Source organism: Erythrolamprus reginae, chromosome 2 (assembly GCF_031021105.1).
Source record: "Erythrolamprus reginae isolate rEryReg1 chromosome 2, rEryReg1.hap1, whole genome shotgun sequence".
NCBI classification, from domain to species: domain Eukaryota; kingdom Metazoa; phylum Chordata; class Lepidosauria; order Squamata; family Dipsadidae; genus Erythrolamprus; species Erythrolamprus reginae.
This window is the reverse complement of record NC_091951.1, coordinates 315889145-315908252: the sequence shown is the minus strand read 5'-3', so window position 1 is coordinate 315908252 and position 19108 is coordinate 315889145. Positions and strand designations below refer to the sequence as shown.

At 38.6% G+C, this 19108-nt stretch overlaps 1 protein-coding gene across 3 annotated transcripts in view; it reads left to right on the top strand.

Annotated features, from left to right (window-relative positions):
* The first annotated feature begins 4689 nt into the window (after positions 1-4689).
* Positions 4690-19108, top strand: part of WDR41 (WD repeat domain 41) — a 44460-nt gene continuing 30041 nt past the window's right edge. For 2 of the 3 annotated variants that reach the window (XM_070743218.1, XM_070743215.1), the window contains exons 1-5: positions 4690-4866; positions 10938-11050; positions 13506-13554; positions 16198-16329; positions 17064-17126. In XM_070743218.1, coding sequence (XP_070599319.1) covers positions 4816-4866; positions 10938-11050; positions 13506-13554; positions 16198-16329; positions 17064-17126 — 408 coding nt within the window. In that variant the 5' untranslated portion in view covers positions 4690-4815. The remainder of the gene's footprint in view (positions 4867-10937; positions 11051-13505; positions 13555-16197; positions 16330-17063; positions 17127-19108) is intronic. The other variant, XM_070743217.1, reaches the window with a different exon arrangement.

Sequence of the window (19108 nt, the reverse complement as noted above, 5' to 3'; positions counted from 1 at the left end):
TATTTTCCATGACAATATGAATTGCCATACTAAAACTGCTAGTTAACTGATGTCTTCAACAATATGACAACAATCTTATCCAGGTTCCATCATACATAGCATGATTTTAATATTTGTGTGCAGTAAAACTTTAGTAAATTCACATGTTTCTCATAAAGCTGTTAACATGTAAATAGTCTGACCACAGCTATAATATTTAAAATGTGAGTGGAGGTTTTTACTGAAGAGCGGTTGCAAGATCTCATTATGCTGTAAGCATGAATTTGCTGAACGCATTAAGAGTACGATTTATGCTCTCATCCATGGGTCCTAGAATACCTGGAATCTTTAAAAGTGAATAGAAGAAAGTAAGACTCTATTTTTTTTGAGCAAATCTATTATGAGGAATTGGAAAGGAGGGGAAAAAGCCTAAATCAAAGTAAAAAGTCCTTCAGAACAAAAACAAAATAAACCAAGACTATAATGCCATCTGGGGGTGCACAGTCATATCACAGCAGCTCTCTTTTGGCATGTGACACGTGAGGTTCTGATCCAACAGCATCCCTGACAACTGAAGTGATCTGCTGTGAACTCCATTTATCAAACGTGTATGAATATGGAAACAGTCTCCTATTATTAATCATTGTTTTACAAGGAGCATGATGAGAAAATAAAATGAAATGTTTATACAGGATAGATGGCAATCTGTTTAATTTCTCATGGCTGACTATGTGCAGTTACACCAATAAAGCATTTACTAAAAAGCCTGTCTTGGAATGAGGCACTGTGGATAATAGGCAAAATATTTGTGTCATCACCAAAATACTCATTAGAAATTCTGTAACGACAAATGAAAAGCTACAGCGTGTCTCTTGGTTCCCATTAAGCAATCTACAACTGCTCCTTAGAATATAAACATGGTGACAAAAAAGAGAAAGGATCAATGAACTCACAAAGACTTGTACTAGTAAAAGCTCCTTATAGCTAATTTTCATTAAGAGCTCACTTAACAATAGTAATTTTCTTTAAACACGGGAGATGTTAGTTTCTTCGGTTGCTTTGTACAATGATTGTACTTGATTGCGCCTTAGCCAATTGATGCATTGCTAAGGGATGCCTATTACAGATATCAATATTAAAAATGTAAAAAATCAAGACAAAGTACTTCTGATCGAATGCCAACTTCCAAAATAAATCTCCAATGGGAATGTGTGGCCAATGACTTCAGAACGCAGGCAGAGAACTCTAGCACATCATTATAAAGTGTCAACCACCTATTTCCAGTTCCATCCTCTAGTCCAGATAATAAACTCTTTTTAATTTGTTCTGAAGATAACAAGGCAGATGTAGGATATGGATAAATTGTATAAGCTTTCTTTCCCTAAAACCAAATCATCAACATGACTAGCATCTGACCCTTCCTTCAAAAATTAATGCCATTGCAGAATATATTAATATTTATTTATTTATTTAATAGTAGTATTTATATGCTGCCCAATTCAAAATGGACTCTGGGCGACTAACAATAATAATATAAAACATAGGTACAATATAAACAAGAATAAAAACACTATAAAATATACTGCTCAAAAAAATAAAAGGAACACTCAAATAACACATCCTAGATCTGAATAAATGAAATATTCTCATTGAATACTGTACAAAGTTGAATGTGTACAACCACATGTGAAATTGATTGTCAATCAGTGTTGCTACCTAAGTGGATAGTTTGATTTCACAGAAGTTTGATTTACTTGGAGTTATATTGTGTTGTTTAAGTGTTCCCTTTATTTTTTTGAGCAGTGTACATTAATACCCCTTCATATTATACATACTCTCAATCCTTCATGGCAGTATCAGAGTGACCACTTAACGGCCCCAGGCCTGATGGAAGAGCCAGGTTTTAATAGAACTTAGGCTATTAGTACTTGGAGAAGGAAAAAAAAGCACTGGATTTTGAAAAAATTGCTGTGTAAATGCATTCCAGGTAAAACCAAACCACAAACTTAGGTAGTACAGTAACACCATTCTTTCTGGCCTTTTGATTGATTAGAACAATAATTATTATGTGTTATCCCAACCTTTATTTTTATAACTTGTGGCAGCATGCATAATGGTCACTCCTCCTATTTTCCCCACAACAATCCAGTGAGGTGAATTAAGCTAAGAATGACTGCCTCAAGATCATACTGTATTTAGTTCAGCATCTGAGCCACTACACTAAAGCAGCTGTTTTTTGGAAAACCTAATAAATGTTTATTAAATACATTTAATAAATATATTTTAATTAAATATATTAAATAAATAAATAAATACATTTAAATACATTTATTAAATATTAAATACATTTAATAAATACATAAATATGATGTTTTGTTTGTAATACGTACTTCTTCCTACAAAGTGAGCAAGAGTTAAAATAATAGACATGGAATTCTCTTGTTTCAATAAAATGGACAGAATCATTATCCTGTACGATTTCTGCTGGGTAGGCCTTCTATAATTTTTGGTGCGATATCACCAACTTTTCCTGGTTTATATCTGAAAACTGTTAAGGAGCACTAAATAATTTAATACTAGTCAATAAACCTCACAATATTTATTTGTTATGCAAGTAATATAAAATGTTTTGTGAAATGTTCAGAGAGGATATTCTGTTTCCATTGTCAGGGTGATCTTTCTCCATGATAATTACTTAAGATAATTACCGGTAGGTATTTAGCTATCTATGATAGAGAGCCAGAACAGTTTCCATAGATTTATTAATTCCGTTACCTGCTGTATTTGTTAACAGCTCAATCTTATACCCTGCACAATATACAATTATAAAAAGAGCTTTAAAATCATTGTAAAAACAGAATATTACAATACAGTGATATTCAATTAAAGATTAAATAAAAATATGCATGCTTGAGGGAAGACTCCTGAACTAATTATGTGGAGCAGAAAGTTAATTGTAAAATAATGTTTTTTTCACAATCTGCTTAAGTGCAAGAAGGAAAGGTAACCTCTGACACTTTCTGACATTTGAACGGTGCCTGGAAAAAATATAGTTATTACTGCATCAATTAGCTGTGCAAAGCCAGAACCCTTCAAAGAACCGCACTCCACCCTATGAATCAGGTTAACCTATCTGAGGACAACCCTAAAGTGTTGGGGGTTTTAATGATTAGTGGCACAGGGTGAGGATATATTAATTCTTAAACTGGACAATCCATGATCCTATCAGACTTTTCAGAATAATCAAGGGCTATTCTTTATTCAATATGTGTCCTGTTCTGTAACAACCAATATAATATTATTTAATGTTATTATATAACTTTTATCTTCTTTATTTTAAAAAGTGGAGACTGAAATTAGAATGGCTACCTGTTTAAGAAAGGCAGAGATGGCATTACAGTAGGTGCTTCTTCAAATTTTGTGCTGGATCACTCCAACCTGACTCTTTCCCATCTTAGTTTAAACTGGAGCTCAAAATCTGGAAAATCAGAGTGCTTCAAAACACCAAAAAATACCAAATGGTATTTTGGAAACAGATGGTATTCCCATTTATAGGCAAGGAGAATAGTGGCTCCTGTCATGCAACTGCTGAAAACTGAGATTGCGCTTATAAAAGCATCTAAACTCCTATAACTTGTGGGTATTTCAGCTTCAGATCCCTCCATTCCTAACCAGTTCAGGTCATGCTGGCTGGGAATCGAGGGAATTGAAAGCCTACATATCGGGAGAGCACCAGGTTGGCAAAGACCTCCTGGCTCATATATTAAGATTGATAGGCTGCCAGTTTGGCACCTGATATATACCATATAACATAGAATTGTAAGGCTGGAAGGGACCTTAGAGGTCTCCTAGTCCAACCTCTCGCTCAAGGCAGTAGACTTATAACACCCTGGTCAAATGGTTGCCCTTTTGTTGGATCTAGATTAGCAACAAGTCGGATCTAGTTTAACATTTAGTCGGATCTAGTTTGGCAACCAATCGGATCTAGTTTAGCATCTAGTCGGATCCAGTTCAGTCGGATCTAGTTGGGCAATCAGTCGGATTTGGTTTAACATCTAGTCAGATCCAGTTTAGTCAGATCTAGTTTAGCAACCAGAAGGATCTAATTTAGCATCTACTTGATCTAGTTTAGCATCTAGTCAGATCCAGTTCAGTCGGATCTAGTTTGGCAACCAATCGGATCTAGTTTAGCATCTAGTCGGATCCAGTTCAATGGGATCTAGTTGGGCAACCAGTCGGATTTGGTTTAACATCTAGTCAGATCCAGTTTAGTCAGATCTAGTTTAGCAACCAGAAGGATCTAATTTAGCATCTACTTGATCTAGTTTAGCATCTAGTCGGATCCAGTTCAGTCGGATCTAGTTTGGCAAACAATCGGATCTAGTTTAGCATCTAGTCGGATCCAGTTTAGCCGGATCCGGTTTAGCAACCAGACGGATCTAGTTTAGCCGGATCCAGTTTAGCAAAGTTGGATCTACATGGATCTAGGGTAGCATCTAGTCTGATCTACTTTAATCGGTTTAGCATCCAGGAAAGCTGCAGGAGTTTAGGAGGGGGAACACCGCCCCCCCCCCAGCGTTTCTATCTCATGGACCGATTAGCCGCGGAGGCATCTTCTGAATCGCCTCCCGCCAACAGCCACTCCATTCCAGGACCGGCGTCTCCCTCGCCGACTGCCCCCTCCTGGCCCCGCCCCCTCGCAAGTACGGCGAGAGGCGAGGGACAAACCTTCCGCGTTAAGACCAGGGACGTCAGCTGCGCCTTGACAACTACCGGCATTTCAACCGGAGACGGCGGAGGTCGTCACAGCAGGCGGCGGGACTCCTCCCTCTCGCAATGCTGCGGTGGCTGATAGGAGGGGGCCGCGAGCCGCAAGGGCTGGCTGAGGTAAAAGCCCGCCGTGGGTCGCGAGGAGCGTTGATAAGTCAGAGGGGCGGCTCGGCGACGGAAGGGGAGGCGGCGCGTTTTTGTTTATTTCATTGATGTCCGGCGGTCGCAGCGTTGCCTCTACCTTGAGGAAATCCGAGCAATGTCGGGAACCTTTTTTTCTCTATGCGTAGGGCAGTCACGCAGCCTTGAGCCTTGGCAGGTGGTAGTTTTCTCCAAGCCCTTCGTAATTCCCAGAGTTCCCATATTGCTGGGAATTAGGGAAGCTGGTTGCTTTTTTTTTAAAGAGAGCTCCACGTTGCGCAAGACCGACCCCCTTGGTCACTACAGAATAGCAATAGCATTAGCAATAGTCTTCGGAGAGGAGCGGCATACAAATCTAATAAATTATATATATATATATAAATTCTGCACAAACATAACATCAAAACTTCATTTTGCACCAACCAAAAAATATCTAATATCCTAAGGAGCCCCAAAGATAAATCCAATTGGAATACCAAGGAATCTATGAAATCCCTTGCAAAACATGTGCAGCCACATACATTGGACAAACCAACCGAATAGTAAGTGCACGCCTTGCAGAACATGTGAATGCAGTTAAAAAAGAAGAAAAGACTTCCTCCCTTGTCCAGCACATTAAAAAAACAGGTCACGAAATTGACTTTGAAAAAACTAAATTACTTCACAAAACAGAGAATTTATATAGAAGAATTGCTCTAGAAGCCATAGAAATTGAGAGGAGACCCCTTTGCATAAATAAAAGAGATGACACGTCCCGCCTACCAGAAATTTGGAAACCAGCCTTAAACAAAAAAAACACTTCATAAAAATCACCATGTCAATCCTTCTAATAATTATGATTTTGGAATTTTGAAATTTGGAAACCAGCCTTAAACAAAAAACACTTCATAAAAATCACCATGTCAATCCTTCTAATAATTATGAATTTGGAATTTTGAAATTTGGAAACCAGCCTTAAACAAAAAACACTTCATAAAAATCACCATGTCAATCCTTCTAATAATTATGATTACACCAACCAATCAGATCACTGAAACATAATCACCCAATCTATTTGCTACATTCAAACCAAATCTCCACCCCCGCACTATATACTAGGAAGAAATGACAGTTGCAAACATTCCATTTTACAACAGCACGAAGCTTGGAAACTTCAGCCTGATGATGGTGAATGTGATTTCACCGAAACGTCGCATAAACATGCAAAATATTACACAGGGCAAAACCCGAACTCAGAACAATCTACATATATATATATATATATATATATATATAATTATTATTATTATTATTATTATTATTATTATTATTATTATACACTGCAATAGCAGTTAGGCGCCTTTTACACTGACTTCCTTCTTGGTTAGAGAGCAGTGTTTCCCAGCCTTGGCAACTTGAAGCTACTTGGACTTCAGTTCCCAGAATTCCCCAGCCAGTGAATGCTGGCTGGGGAATTCTGGGAGATGAAGTCCAGATATCTTCAAGTTGCCAAGGTTGGGAAACCCTGGGTTACAGTTAGAATCCTGCATTATTAGCCTCCTAGATCATATGGAAAGAGCACATGGATAATTGCACATATTAGTACCTTCACATATTAGTACCAAGTAGAATTAGCAATAGCATTTAGACTTACATACCGCTTCATAGTGGGTTTTACAGCCATAACTAAATGGTTTACAGAATCAGCCTATTGCCCCCCAACAATCTGGCTCCTTATTTTATCCACCACAGAAAGATGGAAGGCTAAGTCAACCTTGAGCAGGTAGTGAGATTCGAACTGCTGAACTACAGGTAGCAGTTCGCTGAAGTAGCTGTGATCCCTGCAACTGGTTTTCTCAAAGTGGAACAATCCCTTCTTCTTTTTCAGACCGAGTTCTTGCTCCACCTTTGCGTTTTGTCTTAGTGAATATGAAACTGAACTGCGCAGCTATTCTTTCTTCCTCTTTTAAAAAAAAGGAATATTTTTTTTAAAAACCCAAAGCAAACGATGGAAGAAACATGGAAAGAAATGGTTGAAAGTGAGGGAGAATTGAGAGAAGAAGCATTAGATTAGCATTTAAACTTATATACTATTTCATAGCGCTTTTACAGCCCTCTCTATGCTGTTTGCAGAGTCAGCATCTTGCCCCAACAATCTGGGTCCCCATTTTATCCACCTCTGTAGGATGGAAGGCTGAGTCAATTTTGAGCCGGTGGTGAGATTTGAACTGCTGAACTACAGCTAGCAGTTAGCTGAAGTAGCCTGCAGTTGCTGCACTCTAACCACTTGGCTGTTAGAATAGATTTAAAATGGGAAATGGATGAGATTCAGCTTCATAAACTAAATGCACTCCTTTTTCAGTGGAAATAATACAGTGCTACCTCTACTTAAGAACGCCTCTATGTAAGAACTTTTCTAGATAAGAACCGGGTGTTGCCTCTACTTAAGAACCATTTTCTACTTAAGAAGCCGAGCCGGGAACAATCTCCCAGGAAATTTGTGAGCAGCACAAAGGCCCGGCCAGTTTCCTGCCATTCCCCCTTTAATCCTGGCCATCCGGGCTGCCAGGGGAGCCTTTTGGTGGCGCTTAAGGAGGCTTTGGCAGTCCAGAGCGAATGAAGCCTTTTCCTTTCTCTGGGCGCTTGGACAGGGAATAAACCTCTGCCAGCGTCCAGAGAAAAGAAACGCTCCCTTTGCTCTGGACAGCCGAGGAGTCACCACAGCGAAGGAAAGGCACCGGCTACAAAGTGAGCAAGCGAGAGGAGAGGGGAGCCCTTCAGCATGGGAAGGAAGAGGCAGCAGGTAGCAGCAGAAGCAGCCAGTGTATGGGAGGCAGCCTTGTGTCAGGTGCATTGGAGGCGTGTGCTCCTCCTCGCTGCCTCAGAGTCCCTCTTTTTTAAGCCTTAAAGTTTTTGATTTTTTTTATTCCCCTCACCTCACCTTCCTTTGGGAGCGACTCTCCTCCTCTTCCACCAAATTCCAAGCTTTTATTTCTTTCCTAACGGGTTTGCATGCATTATTTGCTTTTACATTGATTCCTATGGGAAAAATTGCTTCTACTTAAGAACTTCTACTTAAGAACCTGCTCACAGAACAAATAAAGTTCTTAAGTAGAAGTACCACTGTATATGAGTTTAATAGCTGCCTTAGAAGACTTCAGCACTTGGTTTACTAGCTTTCCTGTCCACTTAGATTACAGCAGAGGAAGACATTGCCAACTGTTTTTGTCAAGTTCACCCTGGTTCCCAAATTGTCTAAACAATAATATAGCGCTGCCAGTGATTGGCTTCACAGCCCGCAGGATCTGGAAGTACATAACATGGCTTTAGAACATATAGCAGTGATGGCGAACCTTTTTTCTCTTGGGTGCCAAAAGCGCATGTGTGTACTCTATTGCGCATGCACGAGTGCCTATATCCAGTGGTGGGCTGCTGCCCGGATTGAGGGAGGGGGGAACGCAGTGGGATAACAAAAATGGATCTCCACCCAGAGCGCCCAATTTGCACTGAAAGATGTTGAAATATAATGCAGGGTGTCCTGTATAAGCCATGCCCACAGTGCGGTAGTAAAAAATTTGGTAGCCCTTCACTGCCTATATCCATAATTTAATTCCCCTGTGCCTGTACGTGTGACCCCCACACGTGCTGTCCTGCCCCCCATGCATGCATGTACTAACCCTTCCTGCTCCCCTGCTCCCCCTTTTCCTAACTTCTAATGGGCCCGGTAGGCCTGTATTTTGCTCTCCCCAGGCTCCAGAGGCTTCCTTGGATCTTGGGGAGGGCAAAAATACCTCCCCCCCCCCGGAGGTCCTCTGGAGGCCGGAAACGCCCTGCAAGAGCCTCTGCATGAGTCAAAAATTAGCTGGCCGGCACGCACATGTGTGCTGTAGCTGAGCTAGGGCAGCGGGTCACGTGCCGGCAAATATGACTCTATGTGCCATCTGTGGGACATGTGCCATAGGTTTGCCATCTCTGACATATAGAATGGTAGTGCCTCCCTCTCACAATAGGAATAGGAGAGTCATGCAAAACCCTCCGTTGACAAAAATAGGAGAAACCTTTAAGTGATTCATTTGACACCGAACCAGCAATCTCTCCCAGTTTAAATGTAATTCCCCTTTTTGTTACAGACAGCAATGTATACTCTAAAGACCAGTGATGGTGAACCTTTTTTCCCTTGGGTGCCAAAAGAGAGTGTGTGCATGTTATTGCACATGCACGAGTGCCCACATCCATAATTCAATGCCTGGGGAGGGCAAAAACAGCTCCCCCTGCCCCCTGGGGGCCCTCTGGAGGCCAGAAATGGCCTGTTTCCCAACTTCTGGTGGGCCCAGTAGGCTCGTGTTTCACCTTCCCCAAGATCCACCTTCTCTACTTCATTATGCCTACTTCCTTTCCTAGCTGACTATCAGCTGTGCTAATTTTGGACATACAAAGTAGTCCTTGACATATGACTGGTCGTTTAACAACCATGACCATTCAGAATTACAAAGGGTACTTTCTAGTCCAGTGTTGGCGAAGCTTTTTTTCCTTGGTGCCGAAAGAGTGTGCGCGCGGGCTATCACGCATGCGTGAGTGCCCACACCCATAATTCAATGCCTGGGGAAGGAGAAAACAGCTTCCCCTGTCCCCCCATAGGCTCTCTGGAGGATGGAAATGGCCTGTTTCCCAACTTCTGGTGGGCCCAGTCGGCTCGTGTTTCGCTCCCGCAGGCTCCAAAGGCTTCCCTGGAGCTGGGGGAGGGTAAAAACACTCTGCCCCATGCTCCTGGAGGCTTTCTGGAAGCCAAAAACACCCTCACAGAGCTTCTGTGCAAGCTAAAAATCAACTGGTTGGCACACACATGCACATTGGAGCTGAGCCAGGGCAACGACTCACGTGCCAGCAGATATGGCTCCATGTGCCACCTGTACCATAGGTTTGGCATCACTGTTATAGTTTGTTCATAACGTTCAGCTACTTTCATTATTCAAACACCAAGTTATAACATTAAGAAAATTTGATACGAAATGTATTTATTTAAATTTATTAAATGCCTACCTCCGGTCGACTGTGGTTGTCATATACAAAGCTAGCAAAAAAGGAAAGAAAAACCAATAAAATCATAGAGACAGACCAGACTGAAATAATCTGATAAACAAATGAAGACAAGCAGTGTCTCAGATACCAGTCCCTATGCTATAGATCAGTGATTCTCAACCTTTCTAATGCCGCAACTCCTTAATACACTTCCTCATGTTGTGGTGACCCCCAAACATAAGTCTAGTGCCAATTCTCCCAGAAGAGCTTCAAGATGATTGGCAGGAAGGTCAGAGGGACACCCCCACTGTAAACGCCTGATTGGTCGGATTGTAAAAATATGTTCCAAGTCGCCAGAATAGAAGCTTTAATTCTTAACACCATGGGAAATTTGTCTTAGGCAACCTCTGTGAAACGGTTGTTCGACCCCCAAAGGGGTCCCGACCCCCAGGTTGAGAACCACTGGTATAGATGTTTAAAATGTTATATAGTTGGTATACAATTCCATCAATAATAACTAAATCAAATCAGACTGTAATAAATGTTAGAAATGTCACAAAACAGAAGAAAGAACTCAAAAATATTGGAAAGACATGCATGGTATAATGCAGAAAATTGTGATTTGAAATGAAATCACAATTTTTCCTAGTAGTAAATTTCAGGCAAAAAACCAAGAAAGGTAATTTAAAGAGATACATGATTAGAGCAGCAAACATAAACTCAATATTGGAAGGAAAAATACAATTCTGACAATGTCTGATTGGGAATTTAAATTTGGAAAATACGCAGCTATGCTTCAACTAATAGGATACTTATACAATAAATGTTAACTAAAATTTAAGAAGAATTGTTCCCATATATACAATATATTACTCAATATGGTAAATATATCTGCTTATAGTCTGGCTTTTAAGGGGGCCTGAAAGTACAAATATTGTATATTAAACCAGTACTTAGGATGGAGCCAAGAGAAATAGAAAATGGGCATAATCTATTGATCGAGAAATAATAAGACTATAATTGTATGATGCTCAGTTTTATTTTTCTAGAAAACTGTACAGACTATTGGTGAAGAACAAGCTCAAAATCCATATACGGAGCTTCTTGTGCTGAAAGGCCACCATGATATAGTGCGTTTTCTAGTGGCAATTGATGACTACAGGTGAGACATTGCTTCTGCACATTTGAACTGTAAAAATTATTTCCTTGCCTTTCGAAAGCTTCTGAAGACCCACCTTTGTCGCCAGGCATGGGGAAACTGACATACCCCTAGCTATTATGGTTTATGTATGATTTGTTAGGTTGTGTGATTGTTTTCTTTTTATAATAAGGGTTTTAAATTGTTTTTAACATTAGATTTGTACATGATATATTGTTGTTGTGAGCCGCTCCGAGTTCTCGGAGAGGGGCGGCATGCAAATCTAATAAATTATTATTATTAATTATTATTATTATTTCAATTTTTTTTAAAAAAATGAATTTTAATGTTTTGCTTTTTCAAATTGAAAAAATATATGATGGGCAGCTTCGGTCATATATATAAATTGATATAAGAAATCCCTACCAGCCTTTAGCTAAAACCCAATTAAAAGACATCTGTCAAAGATTTTGACAGAGCAAGTGTTGTATGACTTTAATTGCCATTACCTTTCCCCACTTCACTGGAAACATGTCTCAGAATGCGCTATTTCACAACAGTTATATACATTTTATAAGTTGGTTTCTTATCAGCAAACATTGGAAAGAAAGCATTTTACCCAAAACAAAAGATTTTGGTGACTTACAGAACAGATAGAATAAACTCTACGAATTATCCACATGTTATCAACTATATTTTCCACACATATTTATTTATTTATTATTTATTAATTGGACTTCTATGCCGCCCCTATCCAAGGACTCTGAGGACTATATGACGCTTCATTCCATATTTTTTGAAGGGGAGGTTCTGTTAATTTGTATGAACATTAAATTCAAATTTCTTTAGGTGAATAGTTAAATTTTCACAGTGAAATGTAGTACAGAGTTTTAAAACAAATTTGACATATTAACCTAAAATAATTTTTTGGATAATATTTGTTTAAAGAGGAATAATTTATACCAAGAATATTATGTCTTTAATTATAAACCCATTTTATTTCCATTATTCTTTATTCAGTCATTGGAGGATTTTTAACTAAAACGTAATTATTTCTTCCAACAACATTAGCATTATTACTTGCTTTCTGAAACAATTTCATTTAGTTTTCATAGTTCTTTGATTGTATTTTTGTCAACTGTTGTAAGCCAGGTTTCATGCTTCAGCTCTCTAGATAATTTCATTTTATTGAGAATTTTGCAGAGGGATTTTCTTGTTTTCTTTGTGGCTCAGCTAAAATCAGTGAGTGGAAAATTTTCTCAGATTGGTTTCTGAAGATACTAAATAAATCCTGTATCAACCTAACAGGCAGCTGCTTTTCACTTCTTTTCTTTTATGTTTTTGAACATGAAGAGAAGGTCATATTGATTGCAAGATCACTAAAGAAGGCTAAGCCTTAGCAAGTATCTTTCAGAAAATGGAATGAAATAAAATTGCAAGTAATACTCTAGCATTTGACACATTAAACTGGACTGAATTCGTAACACATTTTAAAAATTGCTTGTTTGACCATTTGGTGCTCCTCTAGGAAATAGACAAGATTATAGAGGATGGTGATCATGACTGGAAAAGAATCAGATGACCCATGAAACACCAACTTGGTGAAAAGAAATCCATTTGCAATATGAGATTGATCGGGCAGGAGAATGTCACACGAAGCCTGAGTTTCATAGTTCAATTTTTTTTAAAAATCTAAAGCATTGTTCTTATTGAGACATTATTTTTAGAAGATTTTAAAAAGTGTATTTGTGCTACGTAATGTGACAATAGTAATACAGTATATAGTTTCAGAATTAAATGTAATTTGTAGAGGGCTAGGGTTTTTTCTATGAATTCAGTCATTTTTTAAAATAATGCATACCAAAAGCATTTTAGGTGACTATTTTGATTTTGTTATAACAAATGAATGCAGAGGTGCTAGAAGTGGAAGCCTGATTATATAAAAATATAATACACATTTTATTTATTCAATAATAAAGACATGATCTCATTTTGAAGACTTAAGTATATTTTCTAAAGTTCAGTTAATGTTTTATCTCTCTCTCTGTCACTGATCTATTTAAATAATGATTATCAATAAACATTTTTATTGCTTTGTTGCAGTGTAATTATACAGTGGTACCTCTACTTACGAACTTAATTCATTTCGTAACCAGGTTCTTAAGTAGAAAAGTTTGTAAGGAGATGCAGTTTTTCCCATAGGAATCAATGTAAAAGCAAATAATGCGTGTGATTGGGAAAATCACAGGGAGGGTGGAAGCCCTGTTTCCTCCCAGGAGATTCCTAGACAGGCCCCACGGAGGCTTCTCCCTGCCTTTTCTGGTTTCGGAGTCTCGGGTTTGTAAGTGGAAAATGGTTCTTGAGAAGAGGCAAAAAAATCTTGAACACCCAGTTCTTATCTAGAAAAGTTTGTAAGTAGAGGCGTTCTTAGGTAGAGGTACCACTGCAGTCTTCAGTGTGTGTTTTTTTTCATTACTAGATTTGCATCTGCTGGTGATGATGGAATTGTATGTCTCTGGAATGTCCAGGTTTGTTTAGAATTTTTTAAAAAAATGTTTATAAAAATATCCATAGGGGTAGATTGGGTGGCGTTTACATTCATGACATGCTGGAACATAAAATTAGCTATTATTTGTCATTTGTATTCCAAAGATTCATAATAGAATTATTACAGAAGTAGAAATATAAATTTAAAAATGCATTCTGTGGGTCATAATAAAGAACCATGGGTTTGTGAATGTAATTCACACTTGAAAAGGTGAAGTTGAAACAGGCATTTCGATTATCAATATATTTGCATATCTGCATTATTAGAATATTTGTGCAGAAATTGTTTAATTACATGTAATACTGTTAACAAATCAATGGACTATTTTTTTAAATTTTATATAACCAGACACTTATGCAATACAGGTAGTTCTTGAGTTATGATAGCAATAGGGACTAGGATTGAGATAGCTCAACTATGCAATCCTAAAGCATGACATTATGTGATTGCATTACTTAGCAGTGACAATCCATGCAGTTTTAATTGTTATTGTAACTCCAAGATCTTTGGCTGTTTATCGGGAACCCGAGGGAGCCCTAGGTACAGCCTGGTGAGGTACGGGGTGTGGGGGGGAGAGTATTGGAAGAGATTTAGGGAGATCGGGATCGGCCTGTCACAGGTGCACACAGGAGCTCACTAATTGATAATTTATAATCAGATCACAACTCTGTTTATTACTTTGCTTCAGCTTTCCTTTTTTCTCCCATTCTCCCATTTTGAATATTCATCTCGGTCAGTAATGGTGAACCTTTTTTCCCCTCGGGTGCCAAAAAAATGTGGGTGGGTGCTATTGCAGATGCCCGAGTGCCCACACCCATAATTCAATGCCTGTGTAGCGTAAAAACAGCTTCCCCCACCCCCCGGAGGCCCTCTGGAGGCTGGAAACGGCCTATTTCCCAACTTCTGGTGGGCCCGGTATGCTTGTGTTTTGCCCTCCTCAGGCTCTAAAGGCTTCCTTGGAGCCAGGGAGGGTAAAAACGCCATCACCCATCCCTCTTGAGGCTCTTTGGAAGCCAAAAATGCCCTCCCAGAGTCTCTGTGCGAGCCAAAAATCACATGCATGTTGGAGGTGAGCTAGGGCAATGGCTTGTGTACCAACAGATATAGCTCCGCATGCCACCTGTGGCACCCGTGCCATAGGTTCGCCATCACTGATCTAGGTGCTGGGATAATTAGCAAGAAAGGAATTATTGTTTGTATTTACATTCATTAGAGGGGAAGGGATTGCAAGAAAGTAAGTAGACACACAATAGGAAATGCACATAGAAAGAAATGGGCTAGCTATTTGCCTAGTTTGTGCATGATTCCCTGCTCTGAATGCACCAGGCAAACAGCTGCTGCTAGCAGATGTTTGTTCCTCATGGTATGCGTGCTTATTCTTTGTCATTTCTTCTCCTCCTGTCTCTGTTCTTCAAGAGAGATTGGATAAAAACAATGGGTCAGTCACAGCAGAAATTGTCTAAAAATATTGCTTAAGCCATCTCTCCGCTCTGCAAGAGCTGGGGAAAGAAAATCTCATCAAGCACAAGTCAATGCATACTAATTGTATTGGCAAGCTTGTGGCTCAGAGAGTCATATGTTTAAAAAGTCCTAATGTCTTGGCCAGGATCACAAAGTTACATTTTCAGTACTATCATATTGTTCAAAGCCTTGGAATAGTTGCTGTACCAAATCTACTGTACTTGTAGATGACAGAGTAGTTTGAAGCAGATCCTTCAGCTGTACCATGTGTGGCTGATGTCAGGTTTTACTTTTTCTTTTTAAAAAGTGTTTAAAGTCCAAAATAGTAAAACAACTGTTTTTATTCTGTACAAAGGGCAAACTAAATTTAAGAAGTCAGCAAAAAAATTAGTTGGCTTTTGGGTTCTGCATATCTCTTATTATTTTCCATACCTAGCATTAATACAATAAATCATTTTAGTTAATAAAAACACAAATCAATATTTTTTTAAAATTACCTATTTGGTATTACTAACAGAATTCAAATTTTTAGTGTAAGAAATCTGGTACATTTTTTAAAAAGGCTTCTAAATGGTATTTTAGAAAAGGCAAAATGCACTTCACACTGGGCAAACATGCCAGGTAAAATATACAAATAGATTTCAGATTTTGCTGAAAGAATAGTTACAAAGGCATTGAAAGTCATCATTCTTAGGTAGCACAGATAGCTTAGAACTACAGATAGCTTAGAACTTTCAGTCATTCAGTCACTTATTCATTCACTTTGTATAGCCACCCATCGCACATTTATAATCCCATTCACTATCTATGGTATTGCTGGAAAAGATCCTGCCTGAAATTTGAGAGCTTCTACCACACAGTGCTGATAAATCTTCCTCAGCCTACCATTATCCAGATGTGTTTTCCATCACTTAATGTAATCGCTAGCTAGCACAGTGAATGGATTTATAGGAATTGGCTGGGTTTTCTGGCATATAACAGCAGCAGATGAGAGAAGGTTAAACTAGATGGACCCGTTATTTGCGTTGTACAGTATCAGATCTCATTTTTAATTAAATAACATTTGGAGGATTCTTATTCTTTGTATTGTTTCTTCATCACACATGTTTTTGTGTTCATCTATCACTGTAATTATAATATCAAGTTTGCTTTTGTTTTTCAGACTGGAGAAAAGTTATTTGAGCTACATGCACATACACAAAAAATCACGGCTCTTGCAGCCTTTCCTTTGTTAGATACCTGTGAAGAAAAATGCCATATGATTTTGACAGCAAGTGCTGACAGAACTGTAGTTGTATCCTTTACTTTTTGACTAGTGGAATGCAGAATTGATTTGTGTTGCGTAATAAGTGGTGTATATGGCTCATAATGTTATTACATCAAAGTTTAGGGTTTTAATGAGCAAAGTGCTATAAAAGCAATAGACTTTCATCATTTCCAGGACAAATTGATATGTGGCTAAAGAGGACAGTGATAAGATGCAGTTGTGAAACTGCACAATTCTTCATTGCATGGACAAAAAAGGCGGTTGGTGATAATAATCTTCAGGTTGATCAATAAAAACTCTCAGGAAATTCTTTTTTTACATATTTGCATATCTGTTGCTTTTTCTTCTCTTATAGGAATAAGGGAACAAGGTCTATAGAGGTCTTCTTCTCTCATTTGTGTGGTAGTAAGAGGTTCAAGGAAATATTTTTTTATACTTTGTTTTATGTTTGGTGTGAATGTGCTGTTTGGTTTTTTAAATAATGATAGGGTTTTATATGTTTTTTAATATTAGATTTGTTCCAGTACTATATTGTTTTTATTACTGTTGTGAGCCGCCCCGAGTCTTCGGAGAGGGGCGGCATACAAATCTAATTAATAATAATAATAATAATAATAATAATAATAATAATAATAATAATAATTTTTGCATAGTAAATAGCTGTGGGAAATAGAATCATTCTAACAGACTCCTCCATTTTTTAATTATAATCATATAAGATATTTCAGCTGCTATTCTTAGTCCTTAATGATTGAAACCAGGTTTGGGATTGTGACAATGGCAGACAAATTCACAAAGTATCCTGTTTTCATTCCACCGTAAAGGTAAGTAAGACTGGATGTGATTTTGTCTATTTTCAATCTTCTTAGCTAGAACACATTACAATAGGATGAATTCAAGCACTTTGTCCATTTACAAGAATATTAATCACTACTATAAATAGCTTTCTATAATCTTGGAAGCCTATGAATCTCAACCAGTGTATTCTTGATTACTTCTTAAATTAGATCTTTGAAATTATGGTAGAAGACCCCTTTAAATTCACAAATATGTTTCTATCATTTATTAGATAATTGCACAAAATTCTCATTTAATGACCACAATGGAAACTGGAATCTTGATTGCTGAATAAGTAATCATTAAACAAGATGCTTGCATGACTAGTTGCAGTCCTTAAGTGATCTCCTGGGTCTTTTGGGTGGATCAAAAGAGCTCCCTGTCTTTAATTCTTAAGCTTTCCTGCAGCCACCAAAGGATTTCAGTTTCTCTCTGTGTAATGAAGAGAGATCCTTCAGCAGGCTGCAGGTACAAAGGTGAAATCTGCCACCAAAGGATTTCAGCTTCTCTCTCCTTTGCTTGCAACTTGCCTGCTGTCTTCTCTATTGACTTTCTGGGAAAGGTGGCAGAGAAGATAGGGAATACAATCACGTGATTGGTTGGAATCAGTTCCCCAATGCCCGAAATGTCATGTAACCAAGGGGGTGCAATATTTTATGATAGCCATAGAAACGTAGAACTGCAGATAGCTTAGAACTACTGATAGCTGTAGAAACTTAGAACTACAGAGAGACAGTCTTGACTTATGACCAGTTATTTAACAACCAAACAAACGACCAAAGAAGACTGCTTTGTGGCCTGTAAAGCAGTCTTTACAGGCCACAAAGCAGTCTTCTTTGGTCATTTCTTTGGTTGTTAAACAACCGGTCATAAGTCAAGACTGTAGTTCTAAGTTTCTATTTGACACAGAATGTGGAAAGCAGTGTCAGAATTGGTCTTTAATATTGATACTCATTGTGCAGAACGGGGCCGCGAGAGCCATCGTGGGGCTTCCAAGATCTGCCCACATTTTACCAACACTCTGCAGCCTGAACTGACTGCCAATCAGTTTCCAGTTACAATTCAAAGTGTTGGTTATGACCTATAAAGCCCTACATGGCATCGGACCAGAATATCTCCGAGACCGCCTCCTGCCGCACGAATCCCAGCGGCCGATTAGGTCCCACAGAGTGCGCCTTCTCCGGGTCCCGTCGACCAAACAATGTCGGCTGGCAGGACCCAGGGGAAGAGCCTTCTCTGTGGTGGCCCTGGCCCTCTGGAATCAACTCCCTCCAGAGATTCGAATAGCCCCCACCCTCCTTGCCTTCCGTAAAATGCTCAAGACCCACTTTTGTCGCCAGGCGTGGGGATAATTACCATCTTTCCCCTTTTTATTATATTTTTGGCCTTACTGCATGATAGATTAGGTTGAATGTTTGTGACTGCATAGCTAGGGGTTTTATTATGTTATTAATGTCTTTTAAATGGATCTAATTTTTTATTGTTAGATTTGTAATGTATTGCTATGTTGTGAGCCGCCTCTTCGGAGAGGGGCGGCATACAAATCCAATAAACTAAATAAACTAAATTAAACTTTTCAGTTGGCAGTACTGAGCTACTATATGGTAACTTCTCTGTAATGTAAAATCTTAATTTCTGTTTTGTATATTTAATGCTGACCTATTTGAAAAACCTGGAACATCTCGAGGACTAATTATTTTTGTGGTATTTAACTTCTCATTTTGAGTTGCTTCCTTTTAAACAAAACTAGACGTGGCATATGAAAACATTCTTAATGTGATATTGCCTTGATAAAAAAACCCCGATTTCAAAGATTTGAAAAATATAGATTGCAATCCTGCTTAATTTAAAAATAAGTGTTATTGACTATAGGGGCACAATGGCTCAGAGGGTAAAGATGCTGAGCTTGTCAGCTGGAAAGCTGACCACCTGGGTGTCAGGCCAAAGCCATTGTGTGGATTCAGAGACT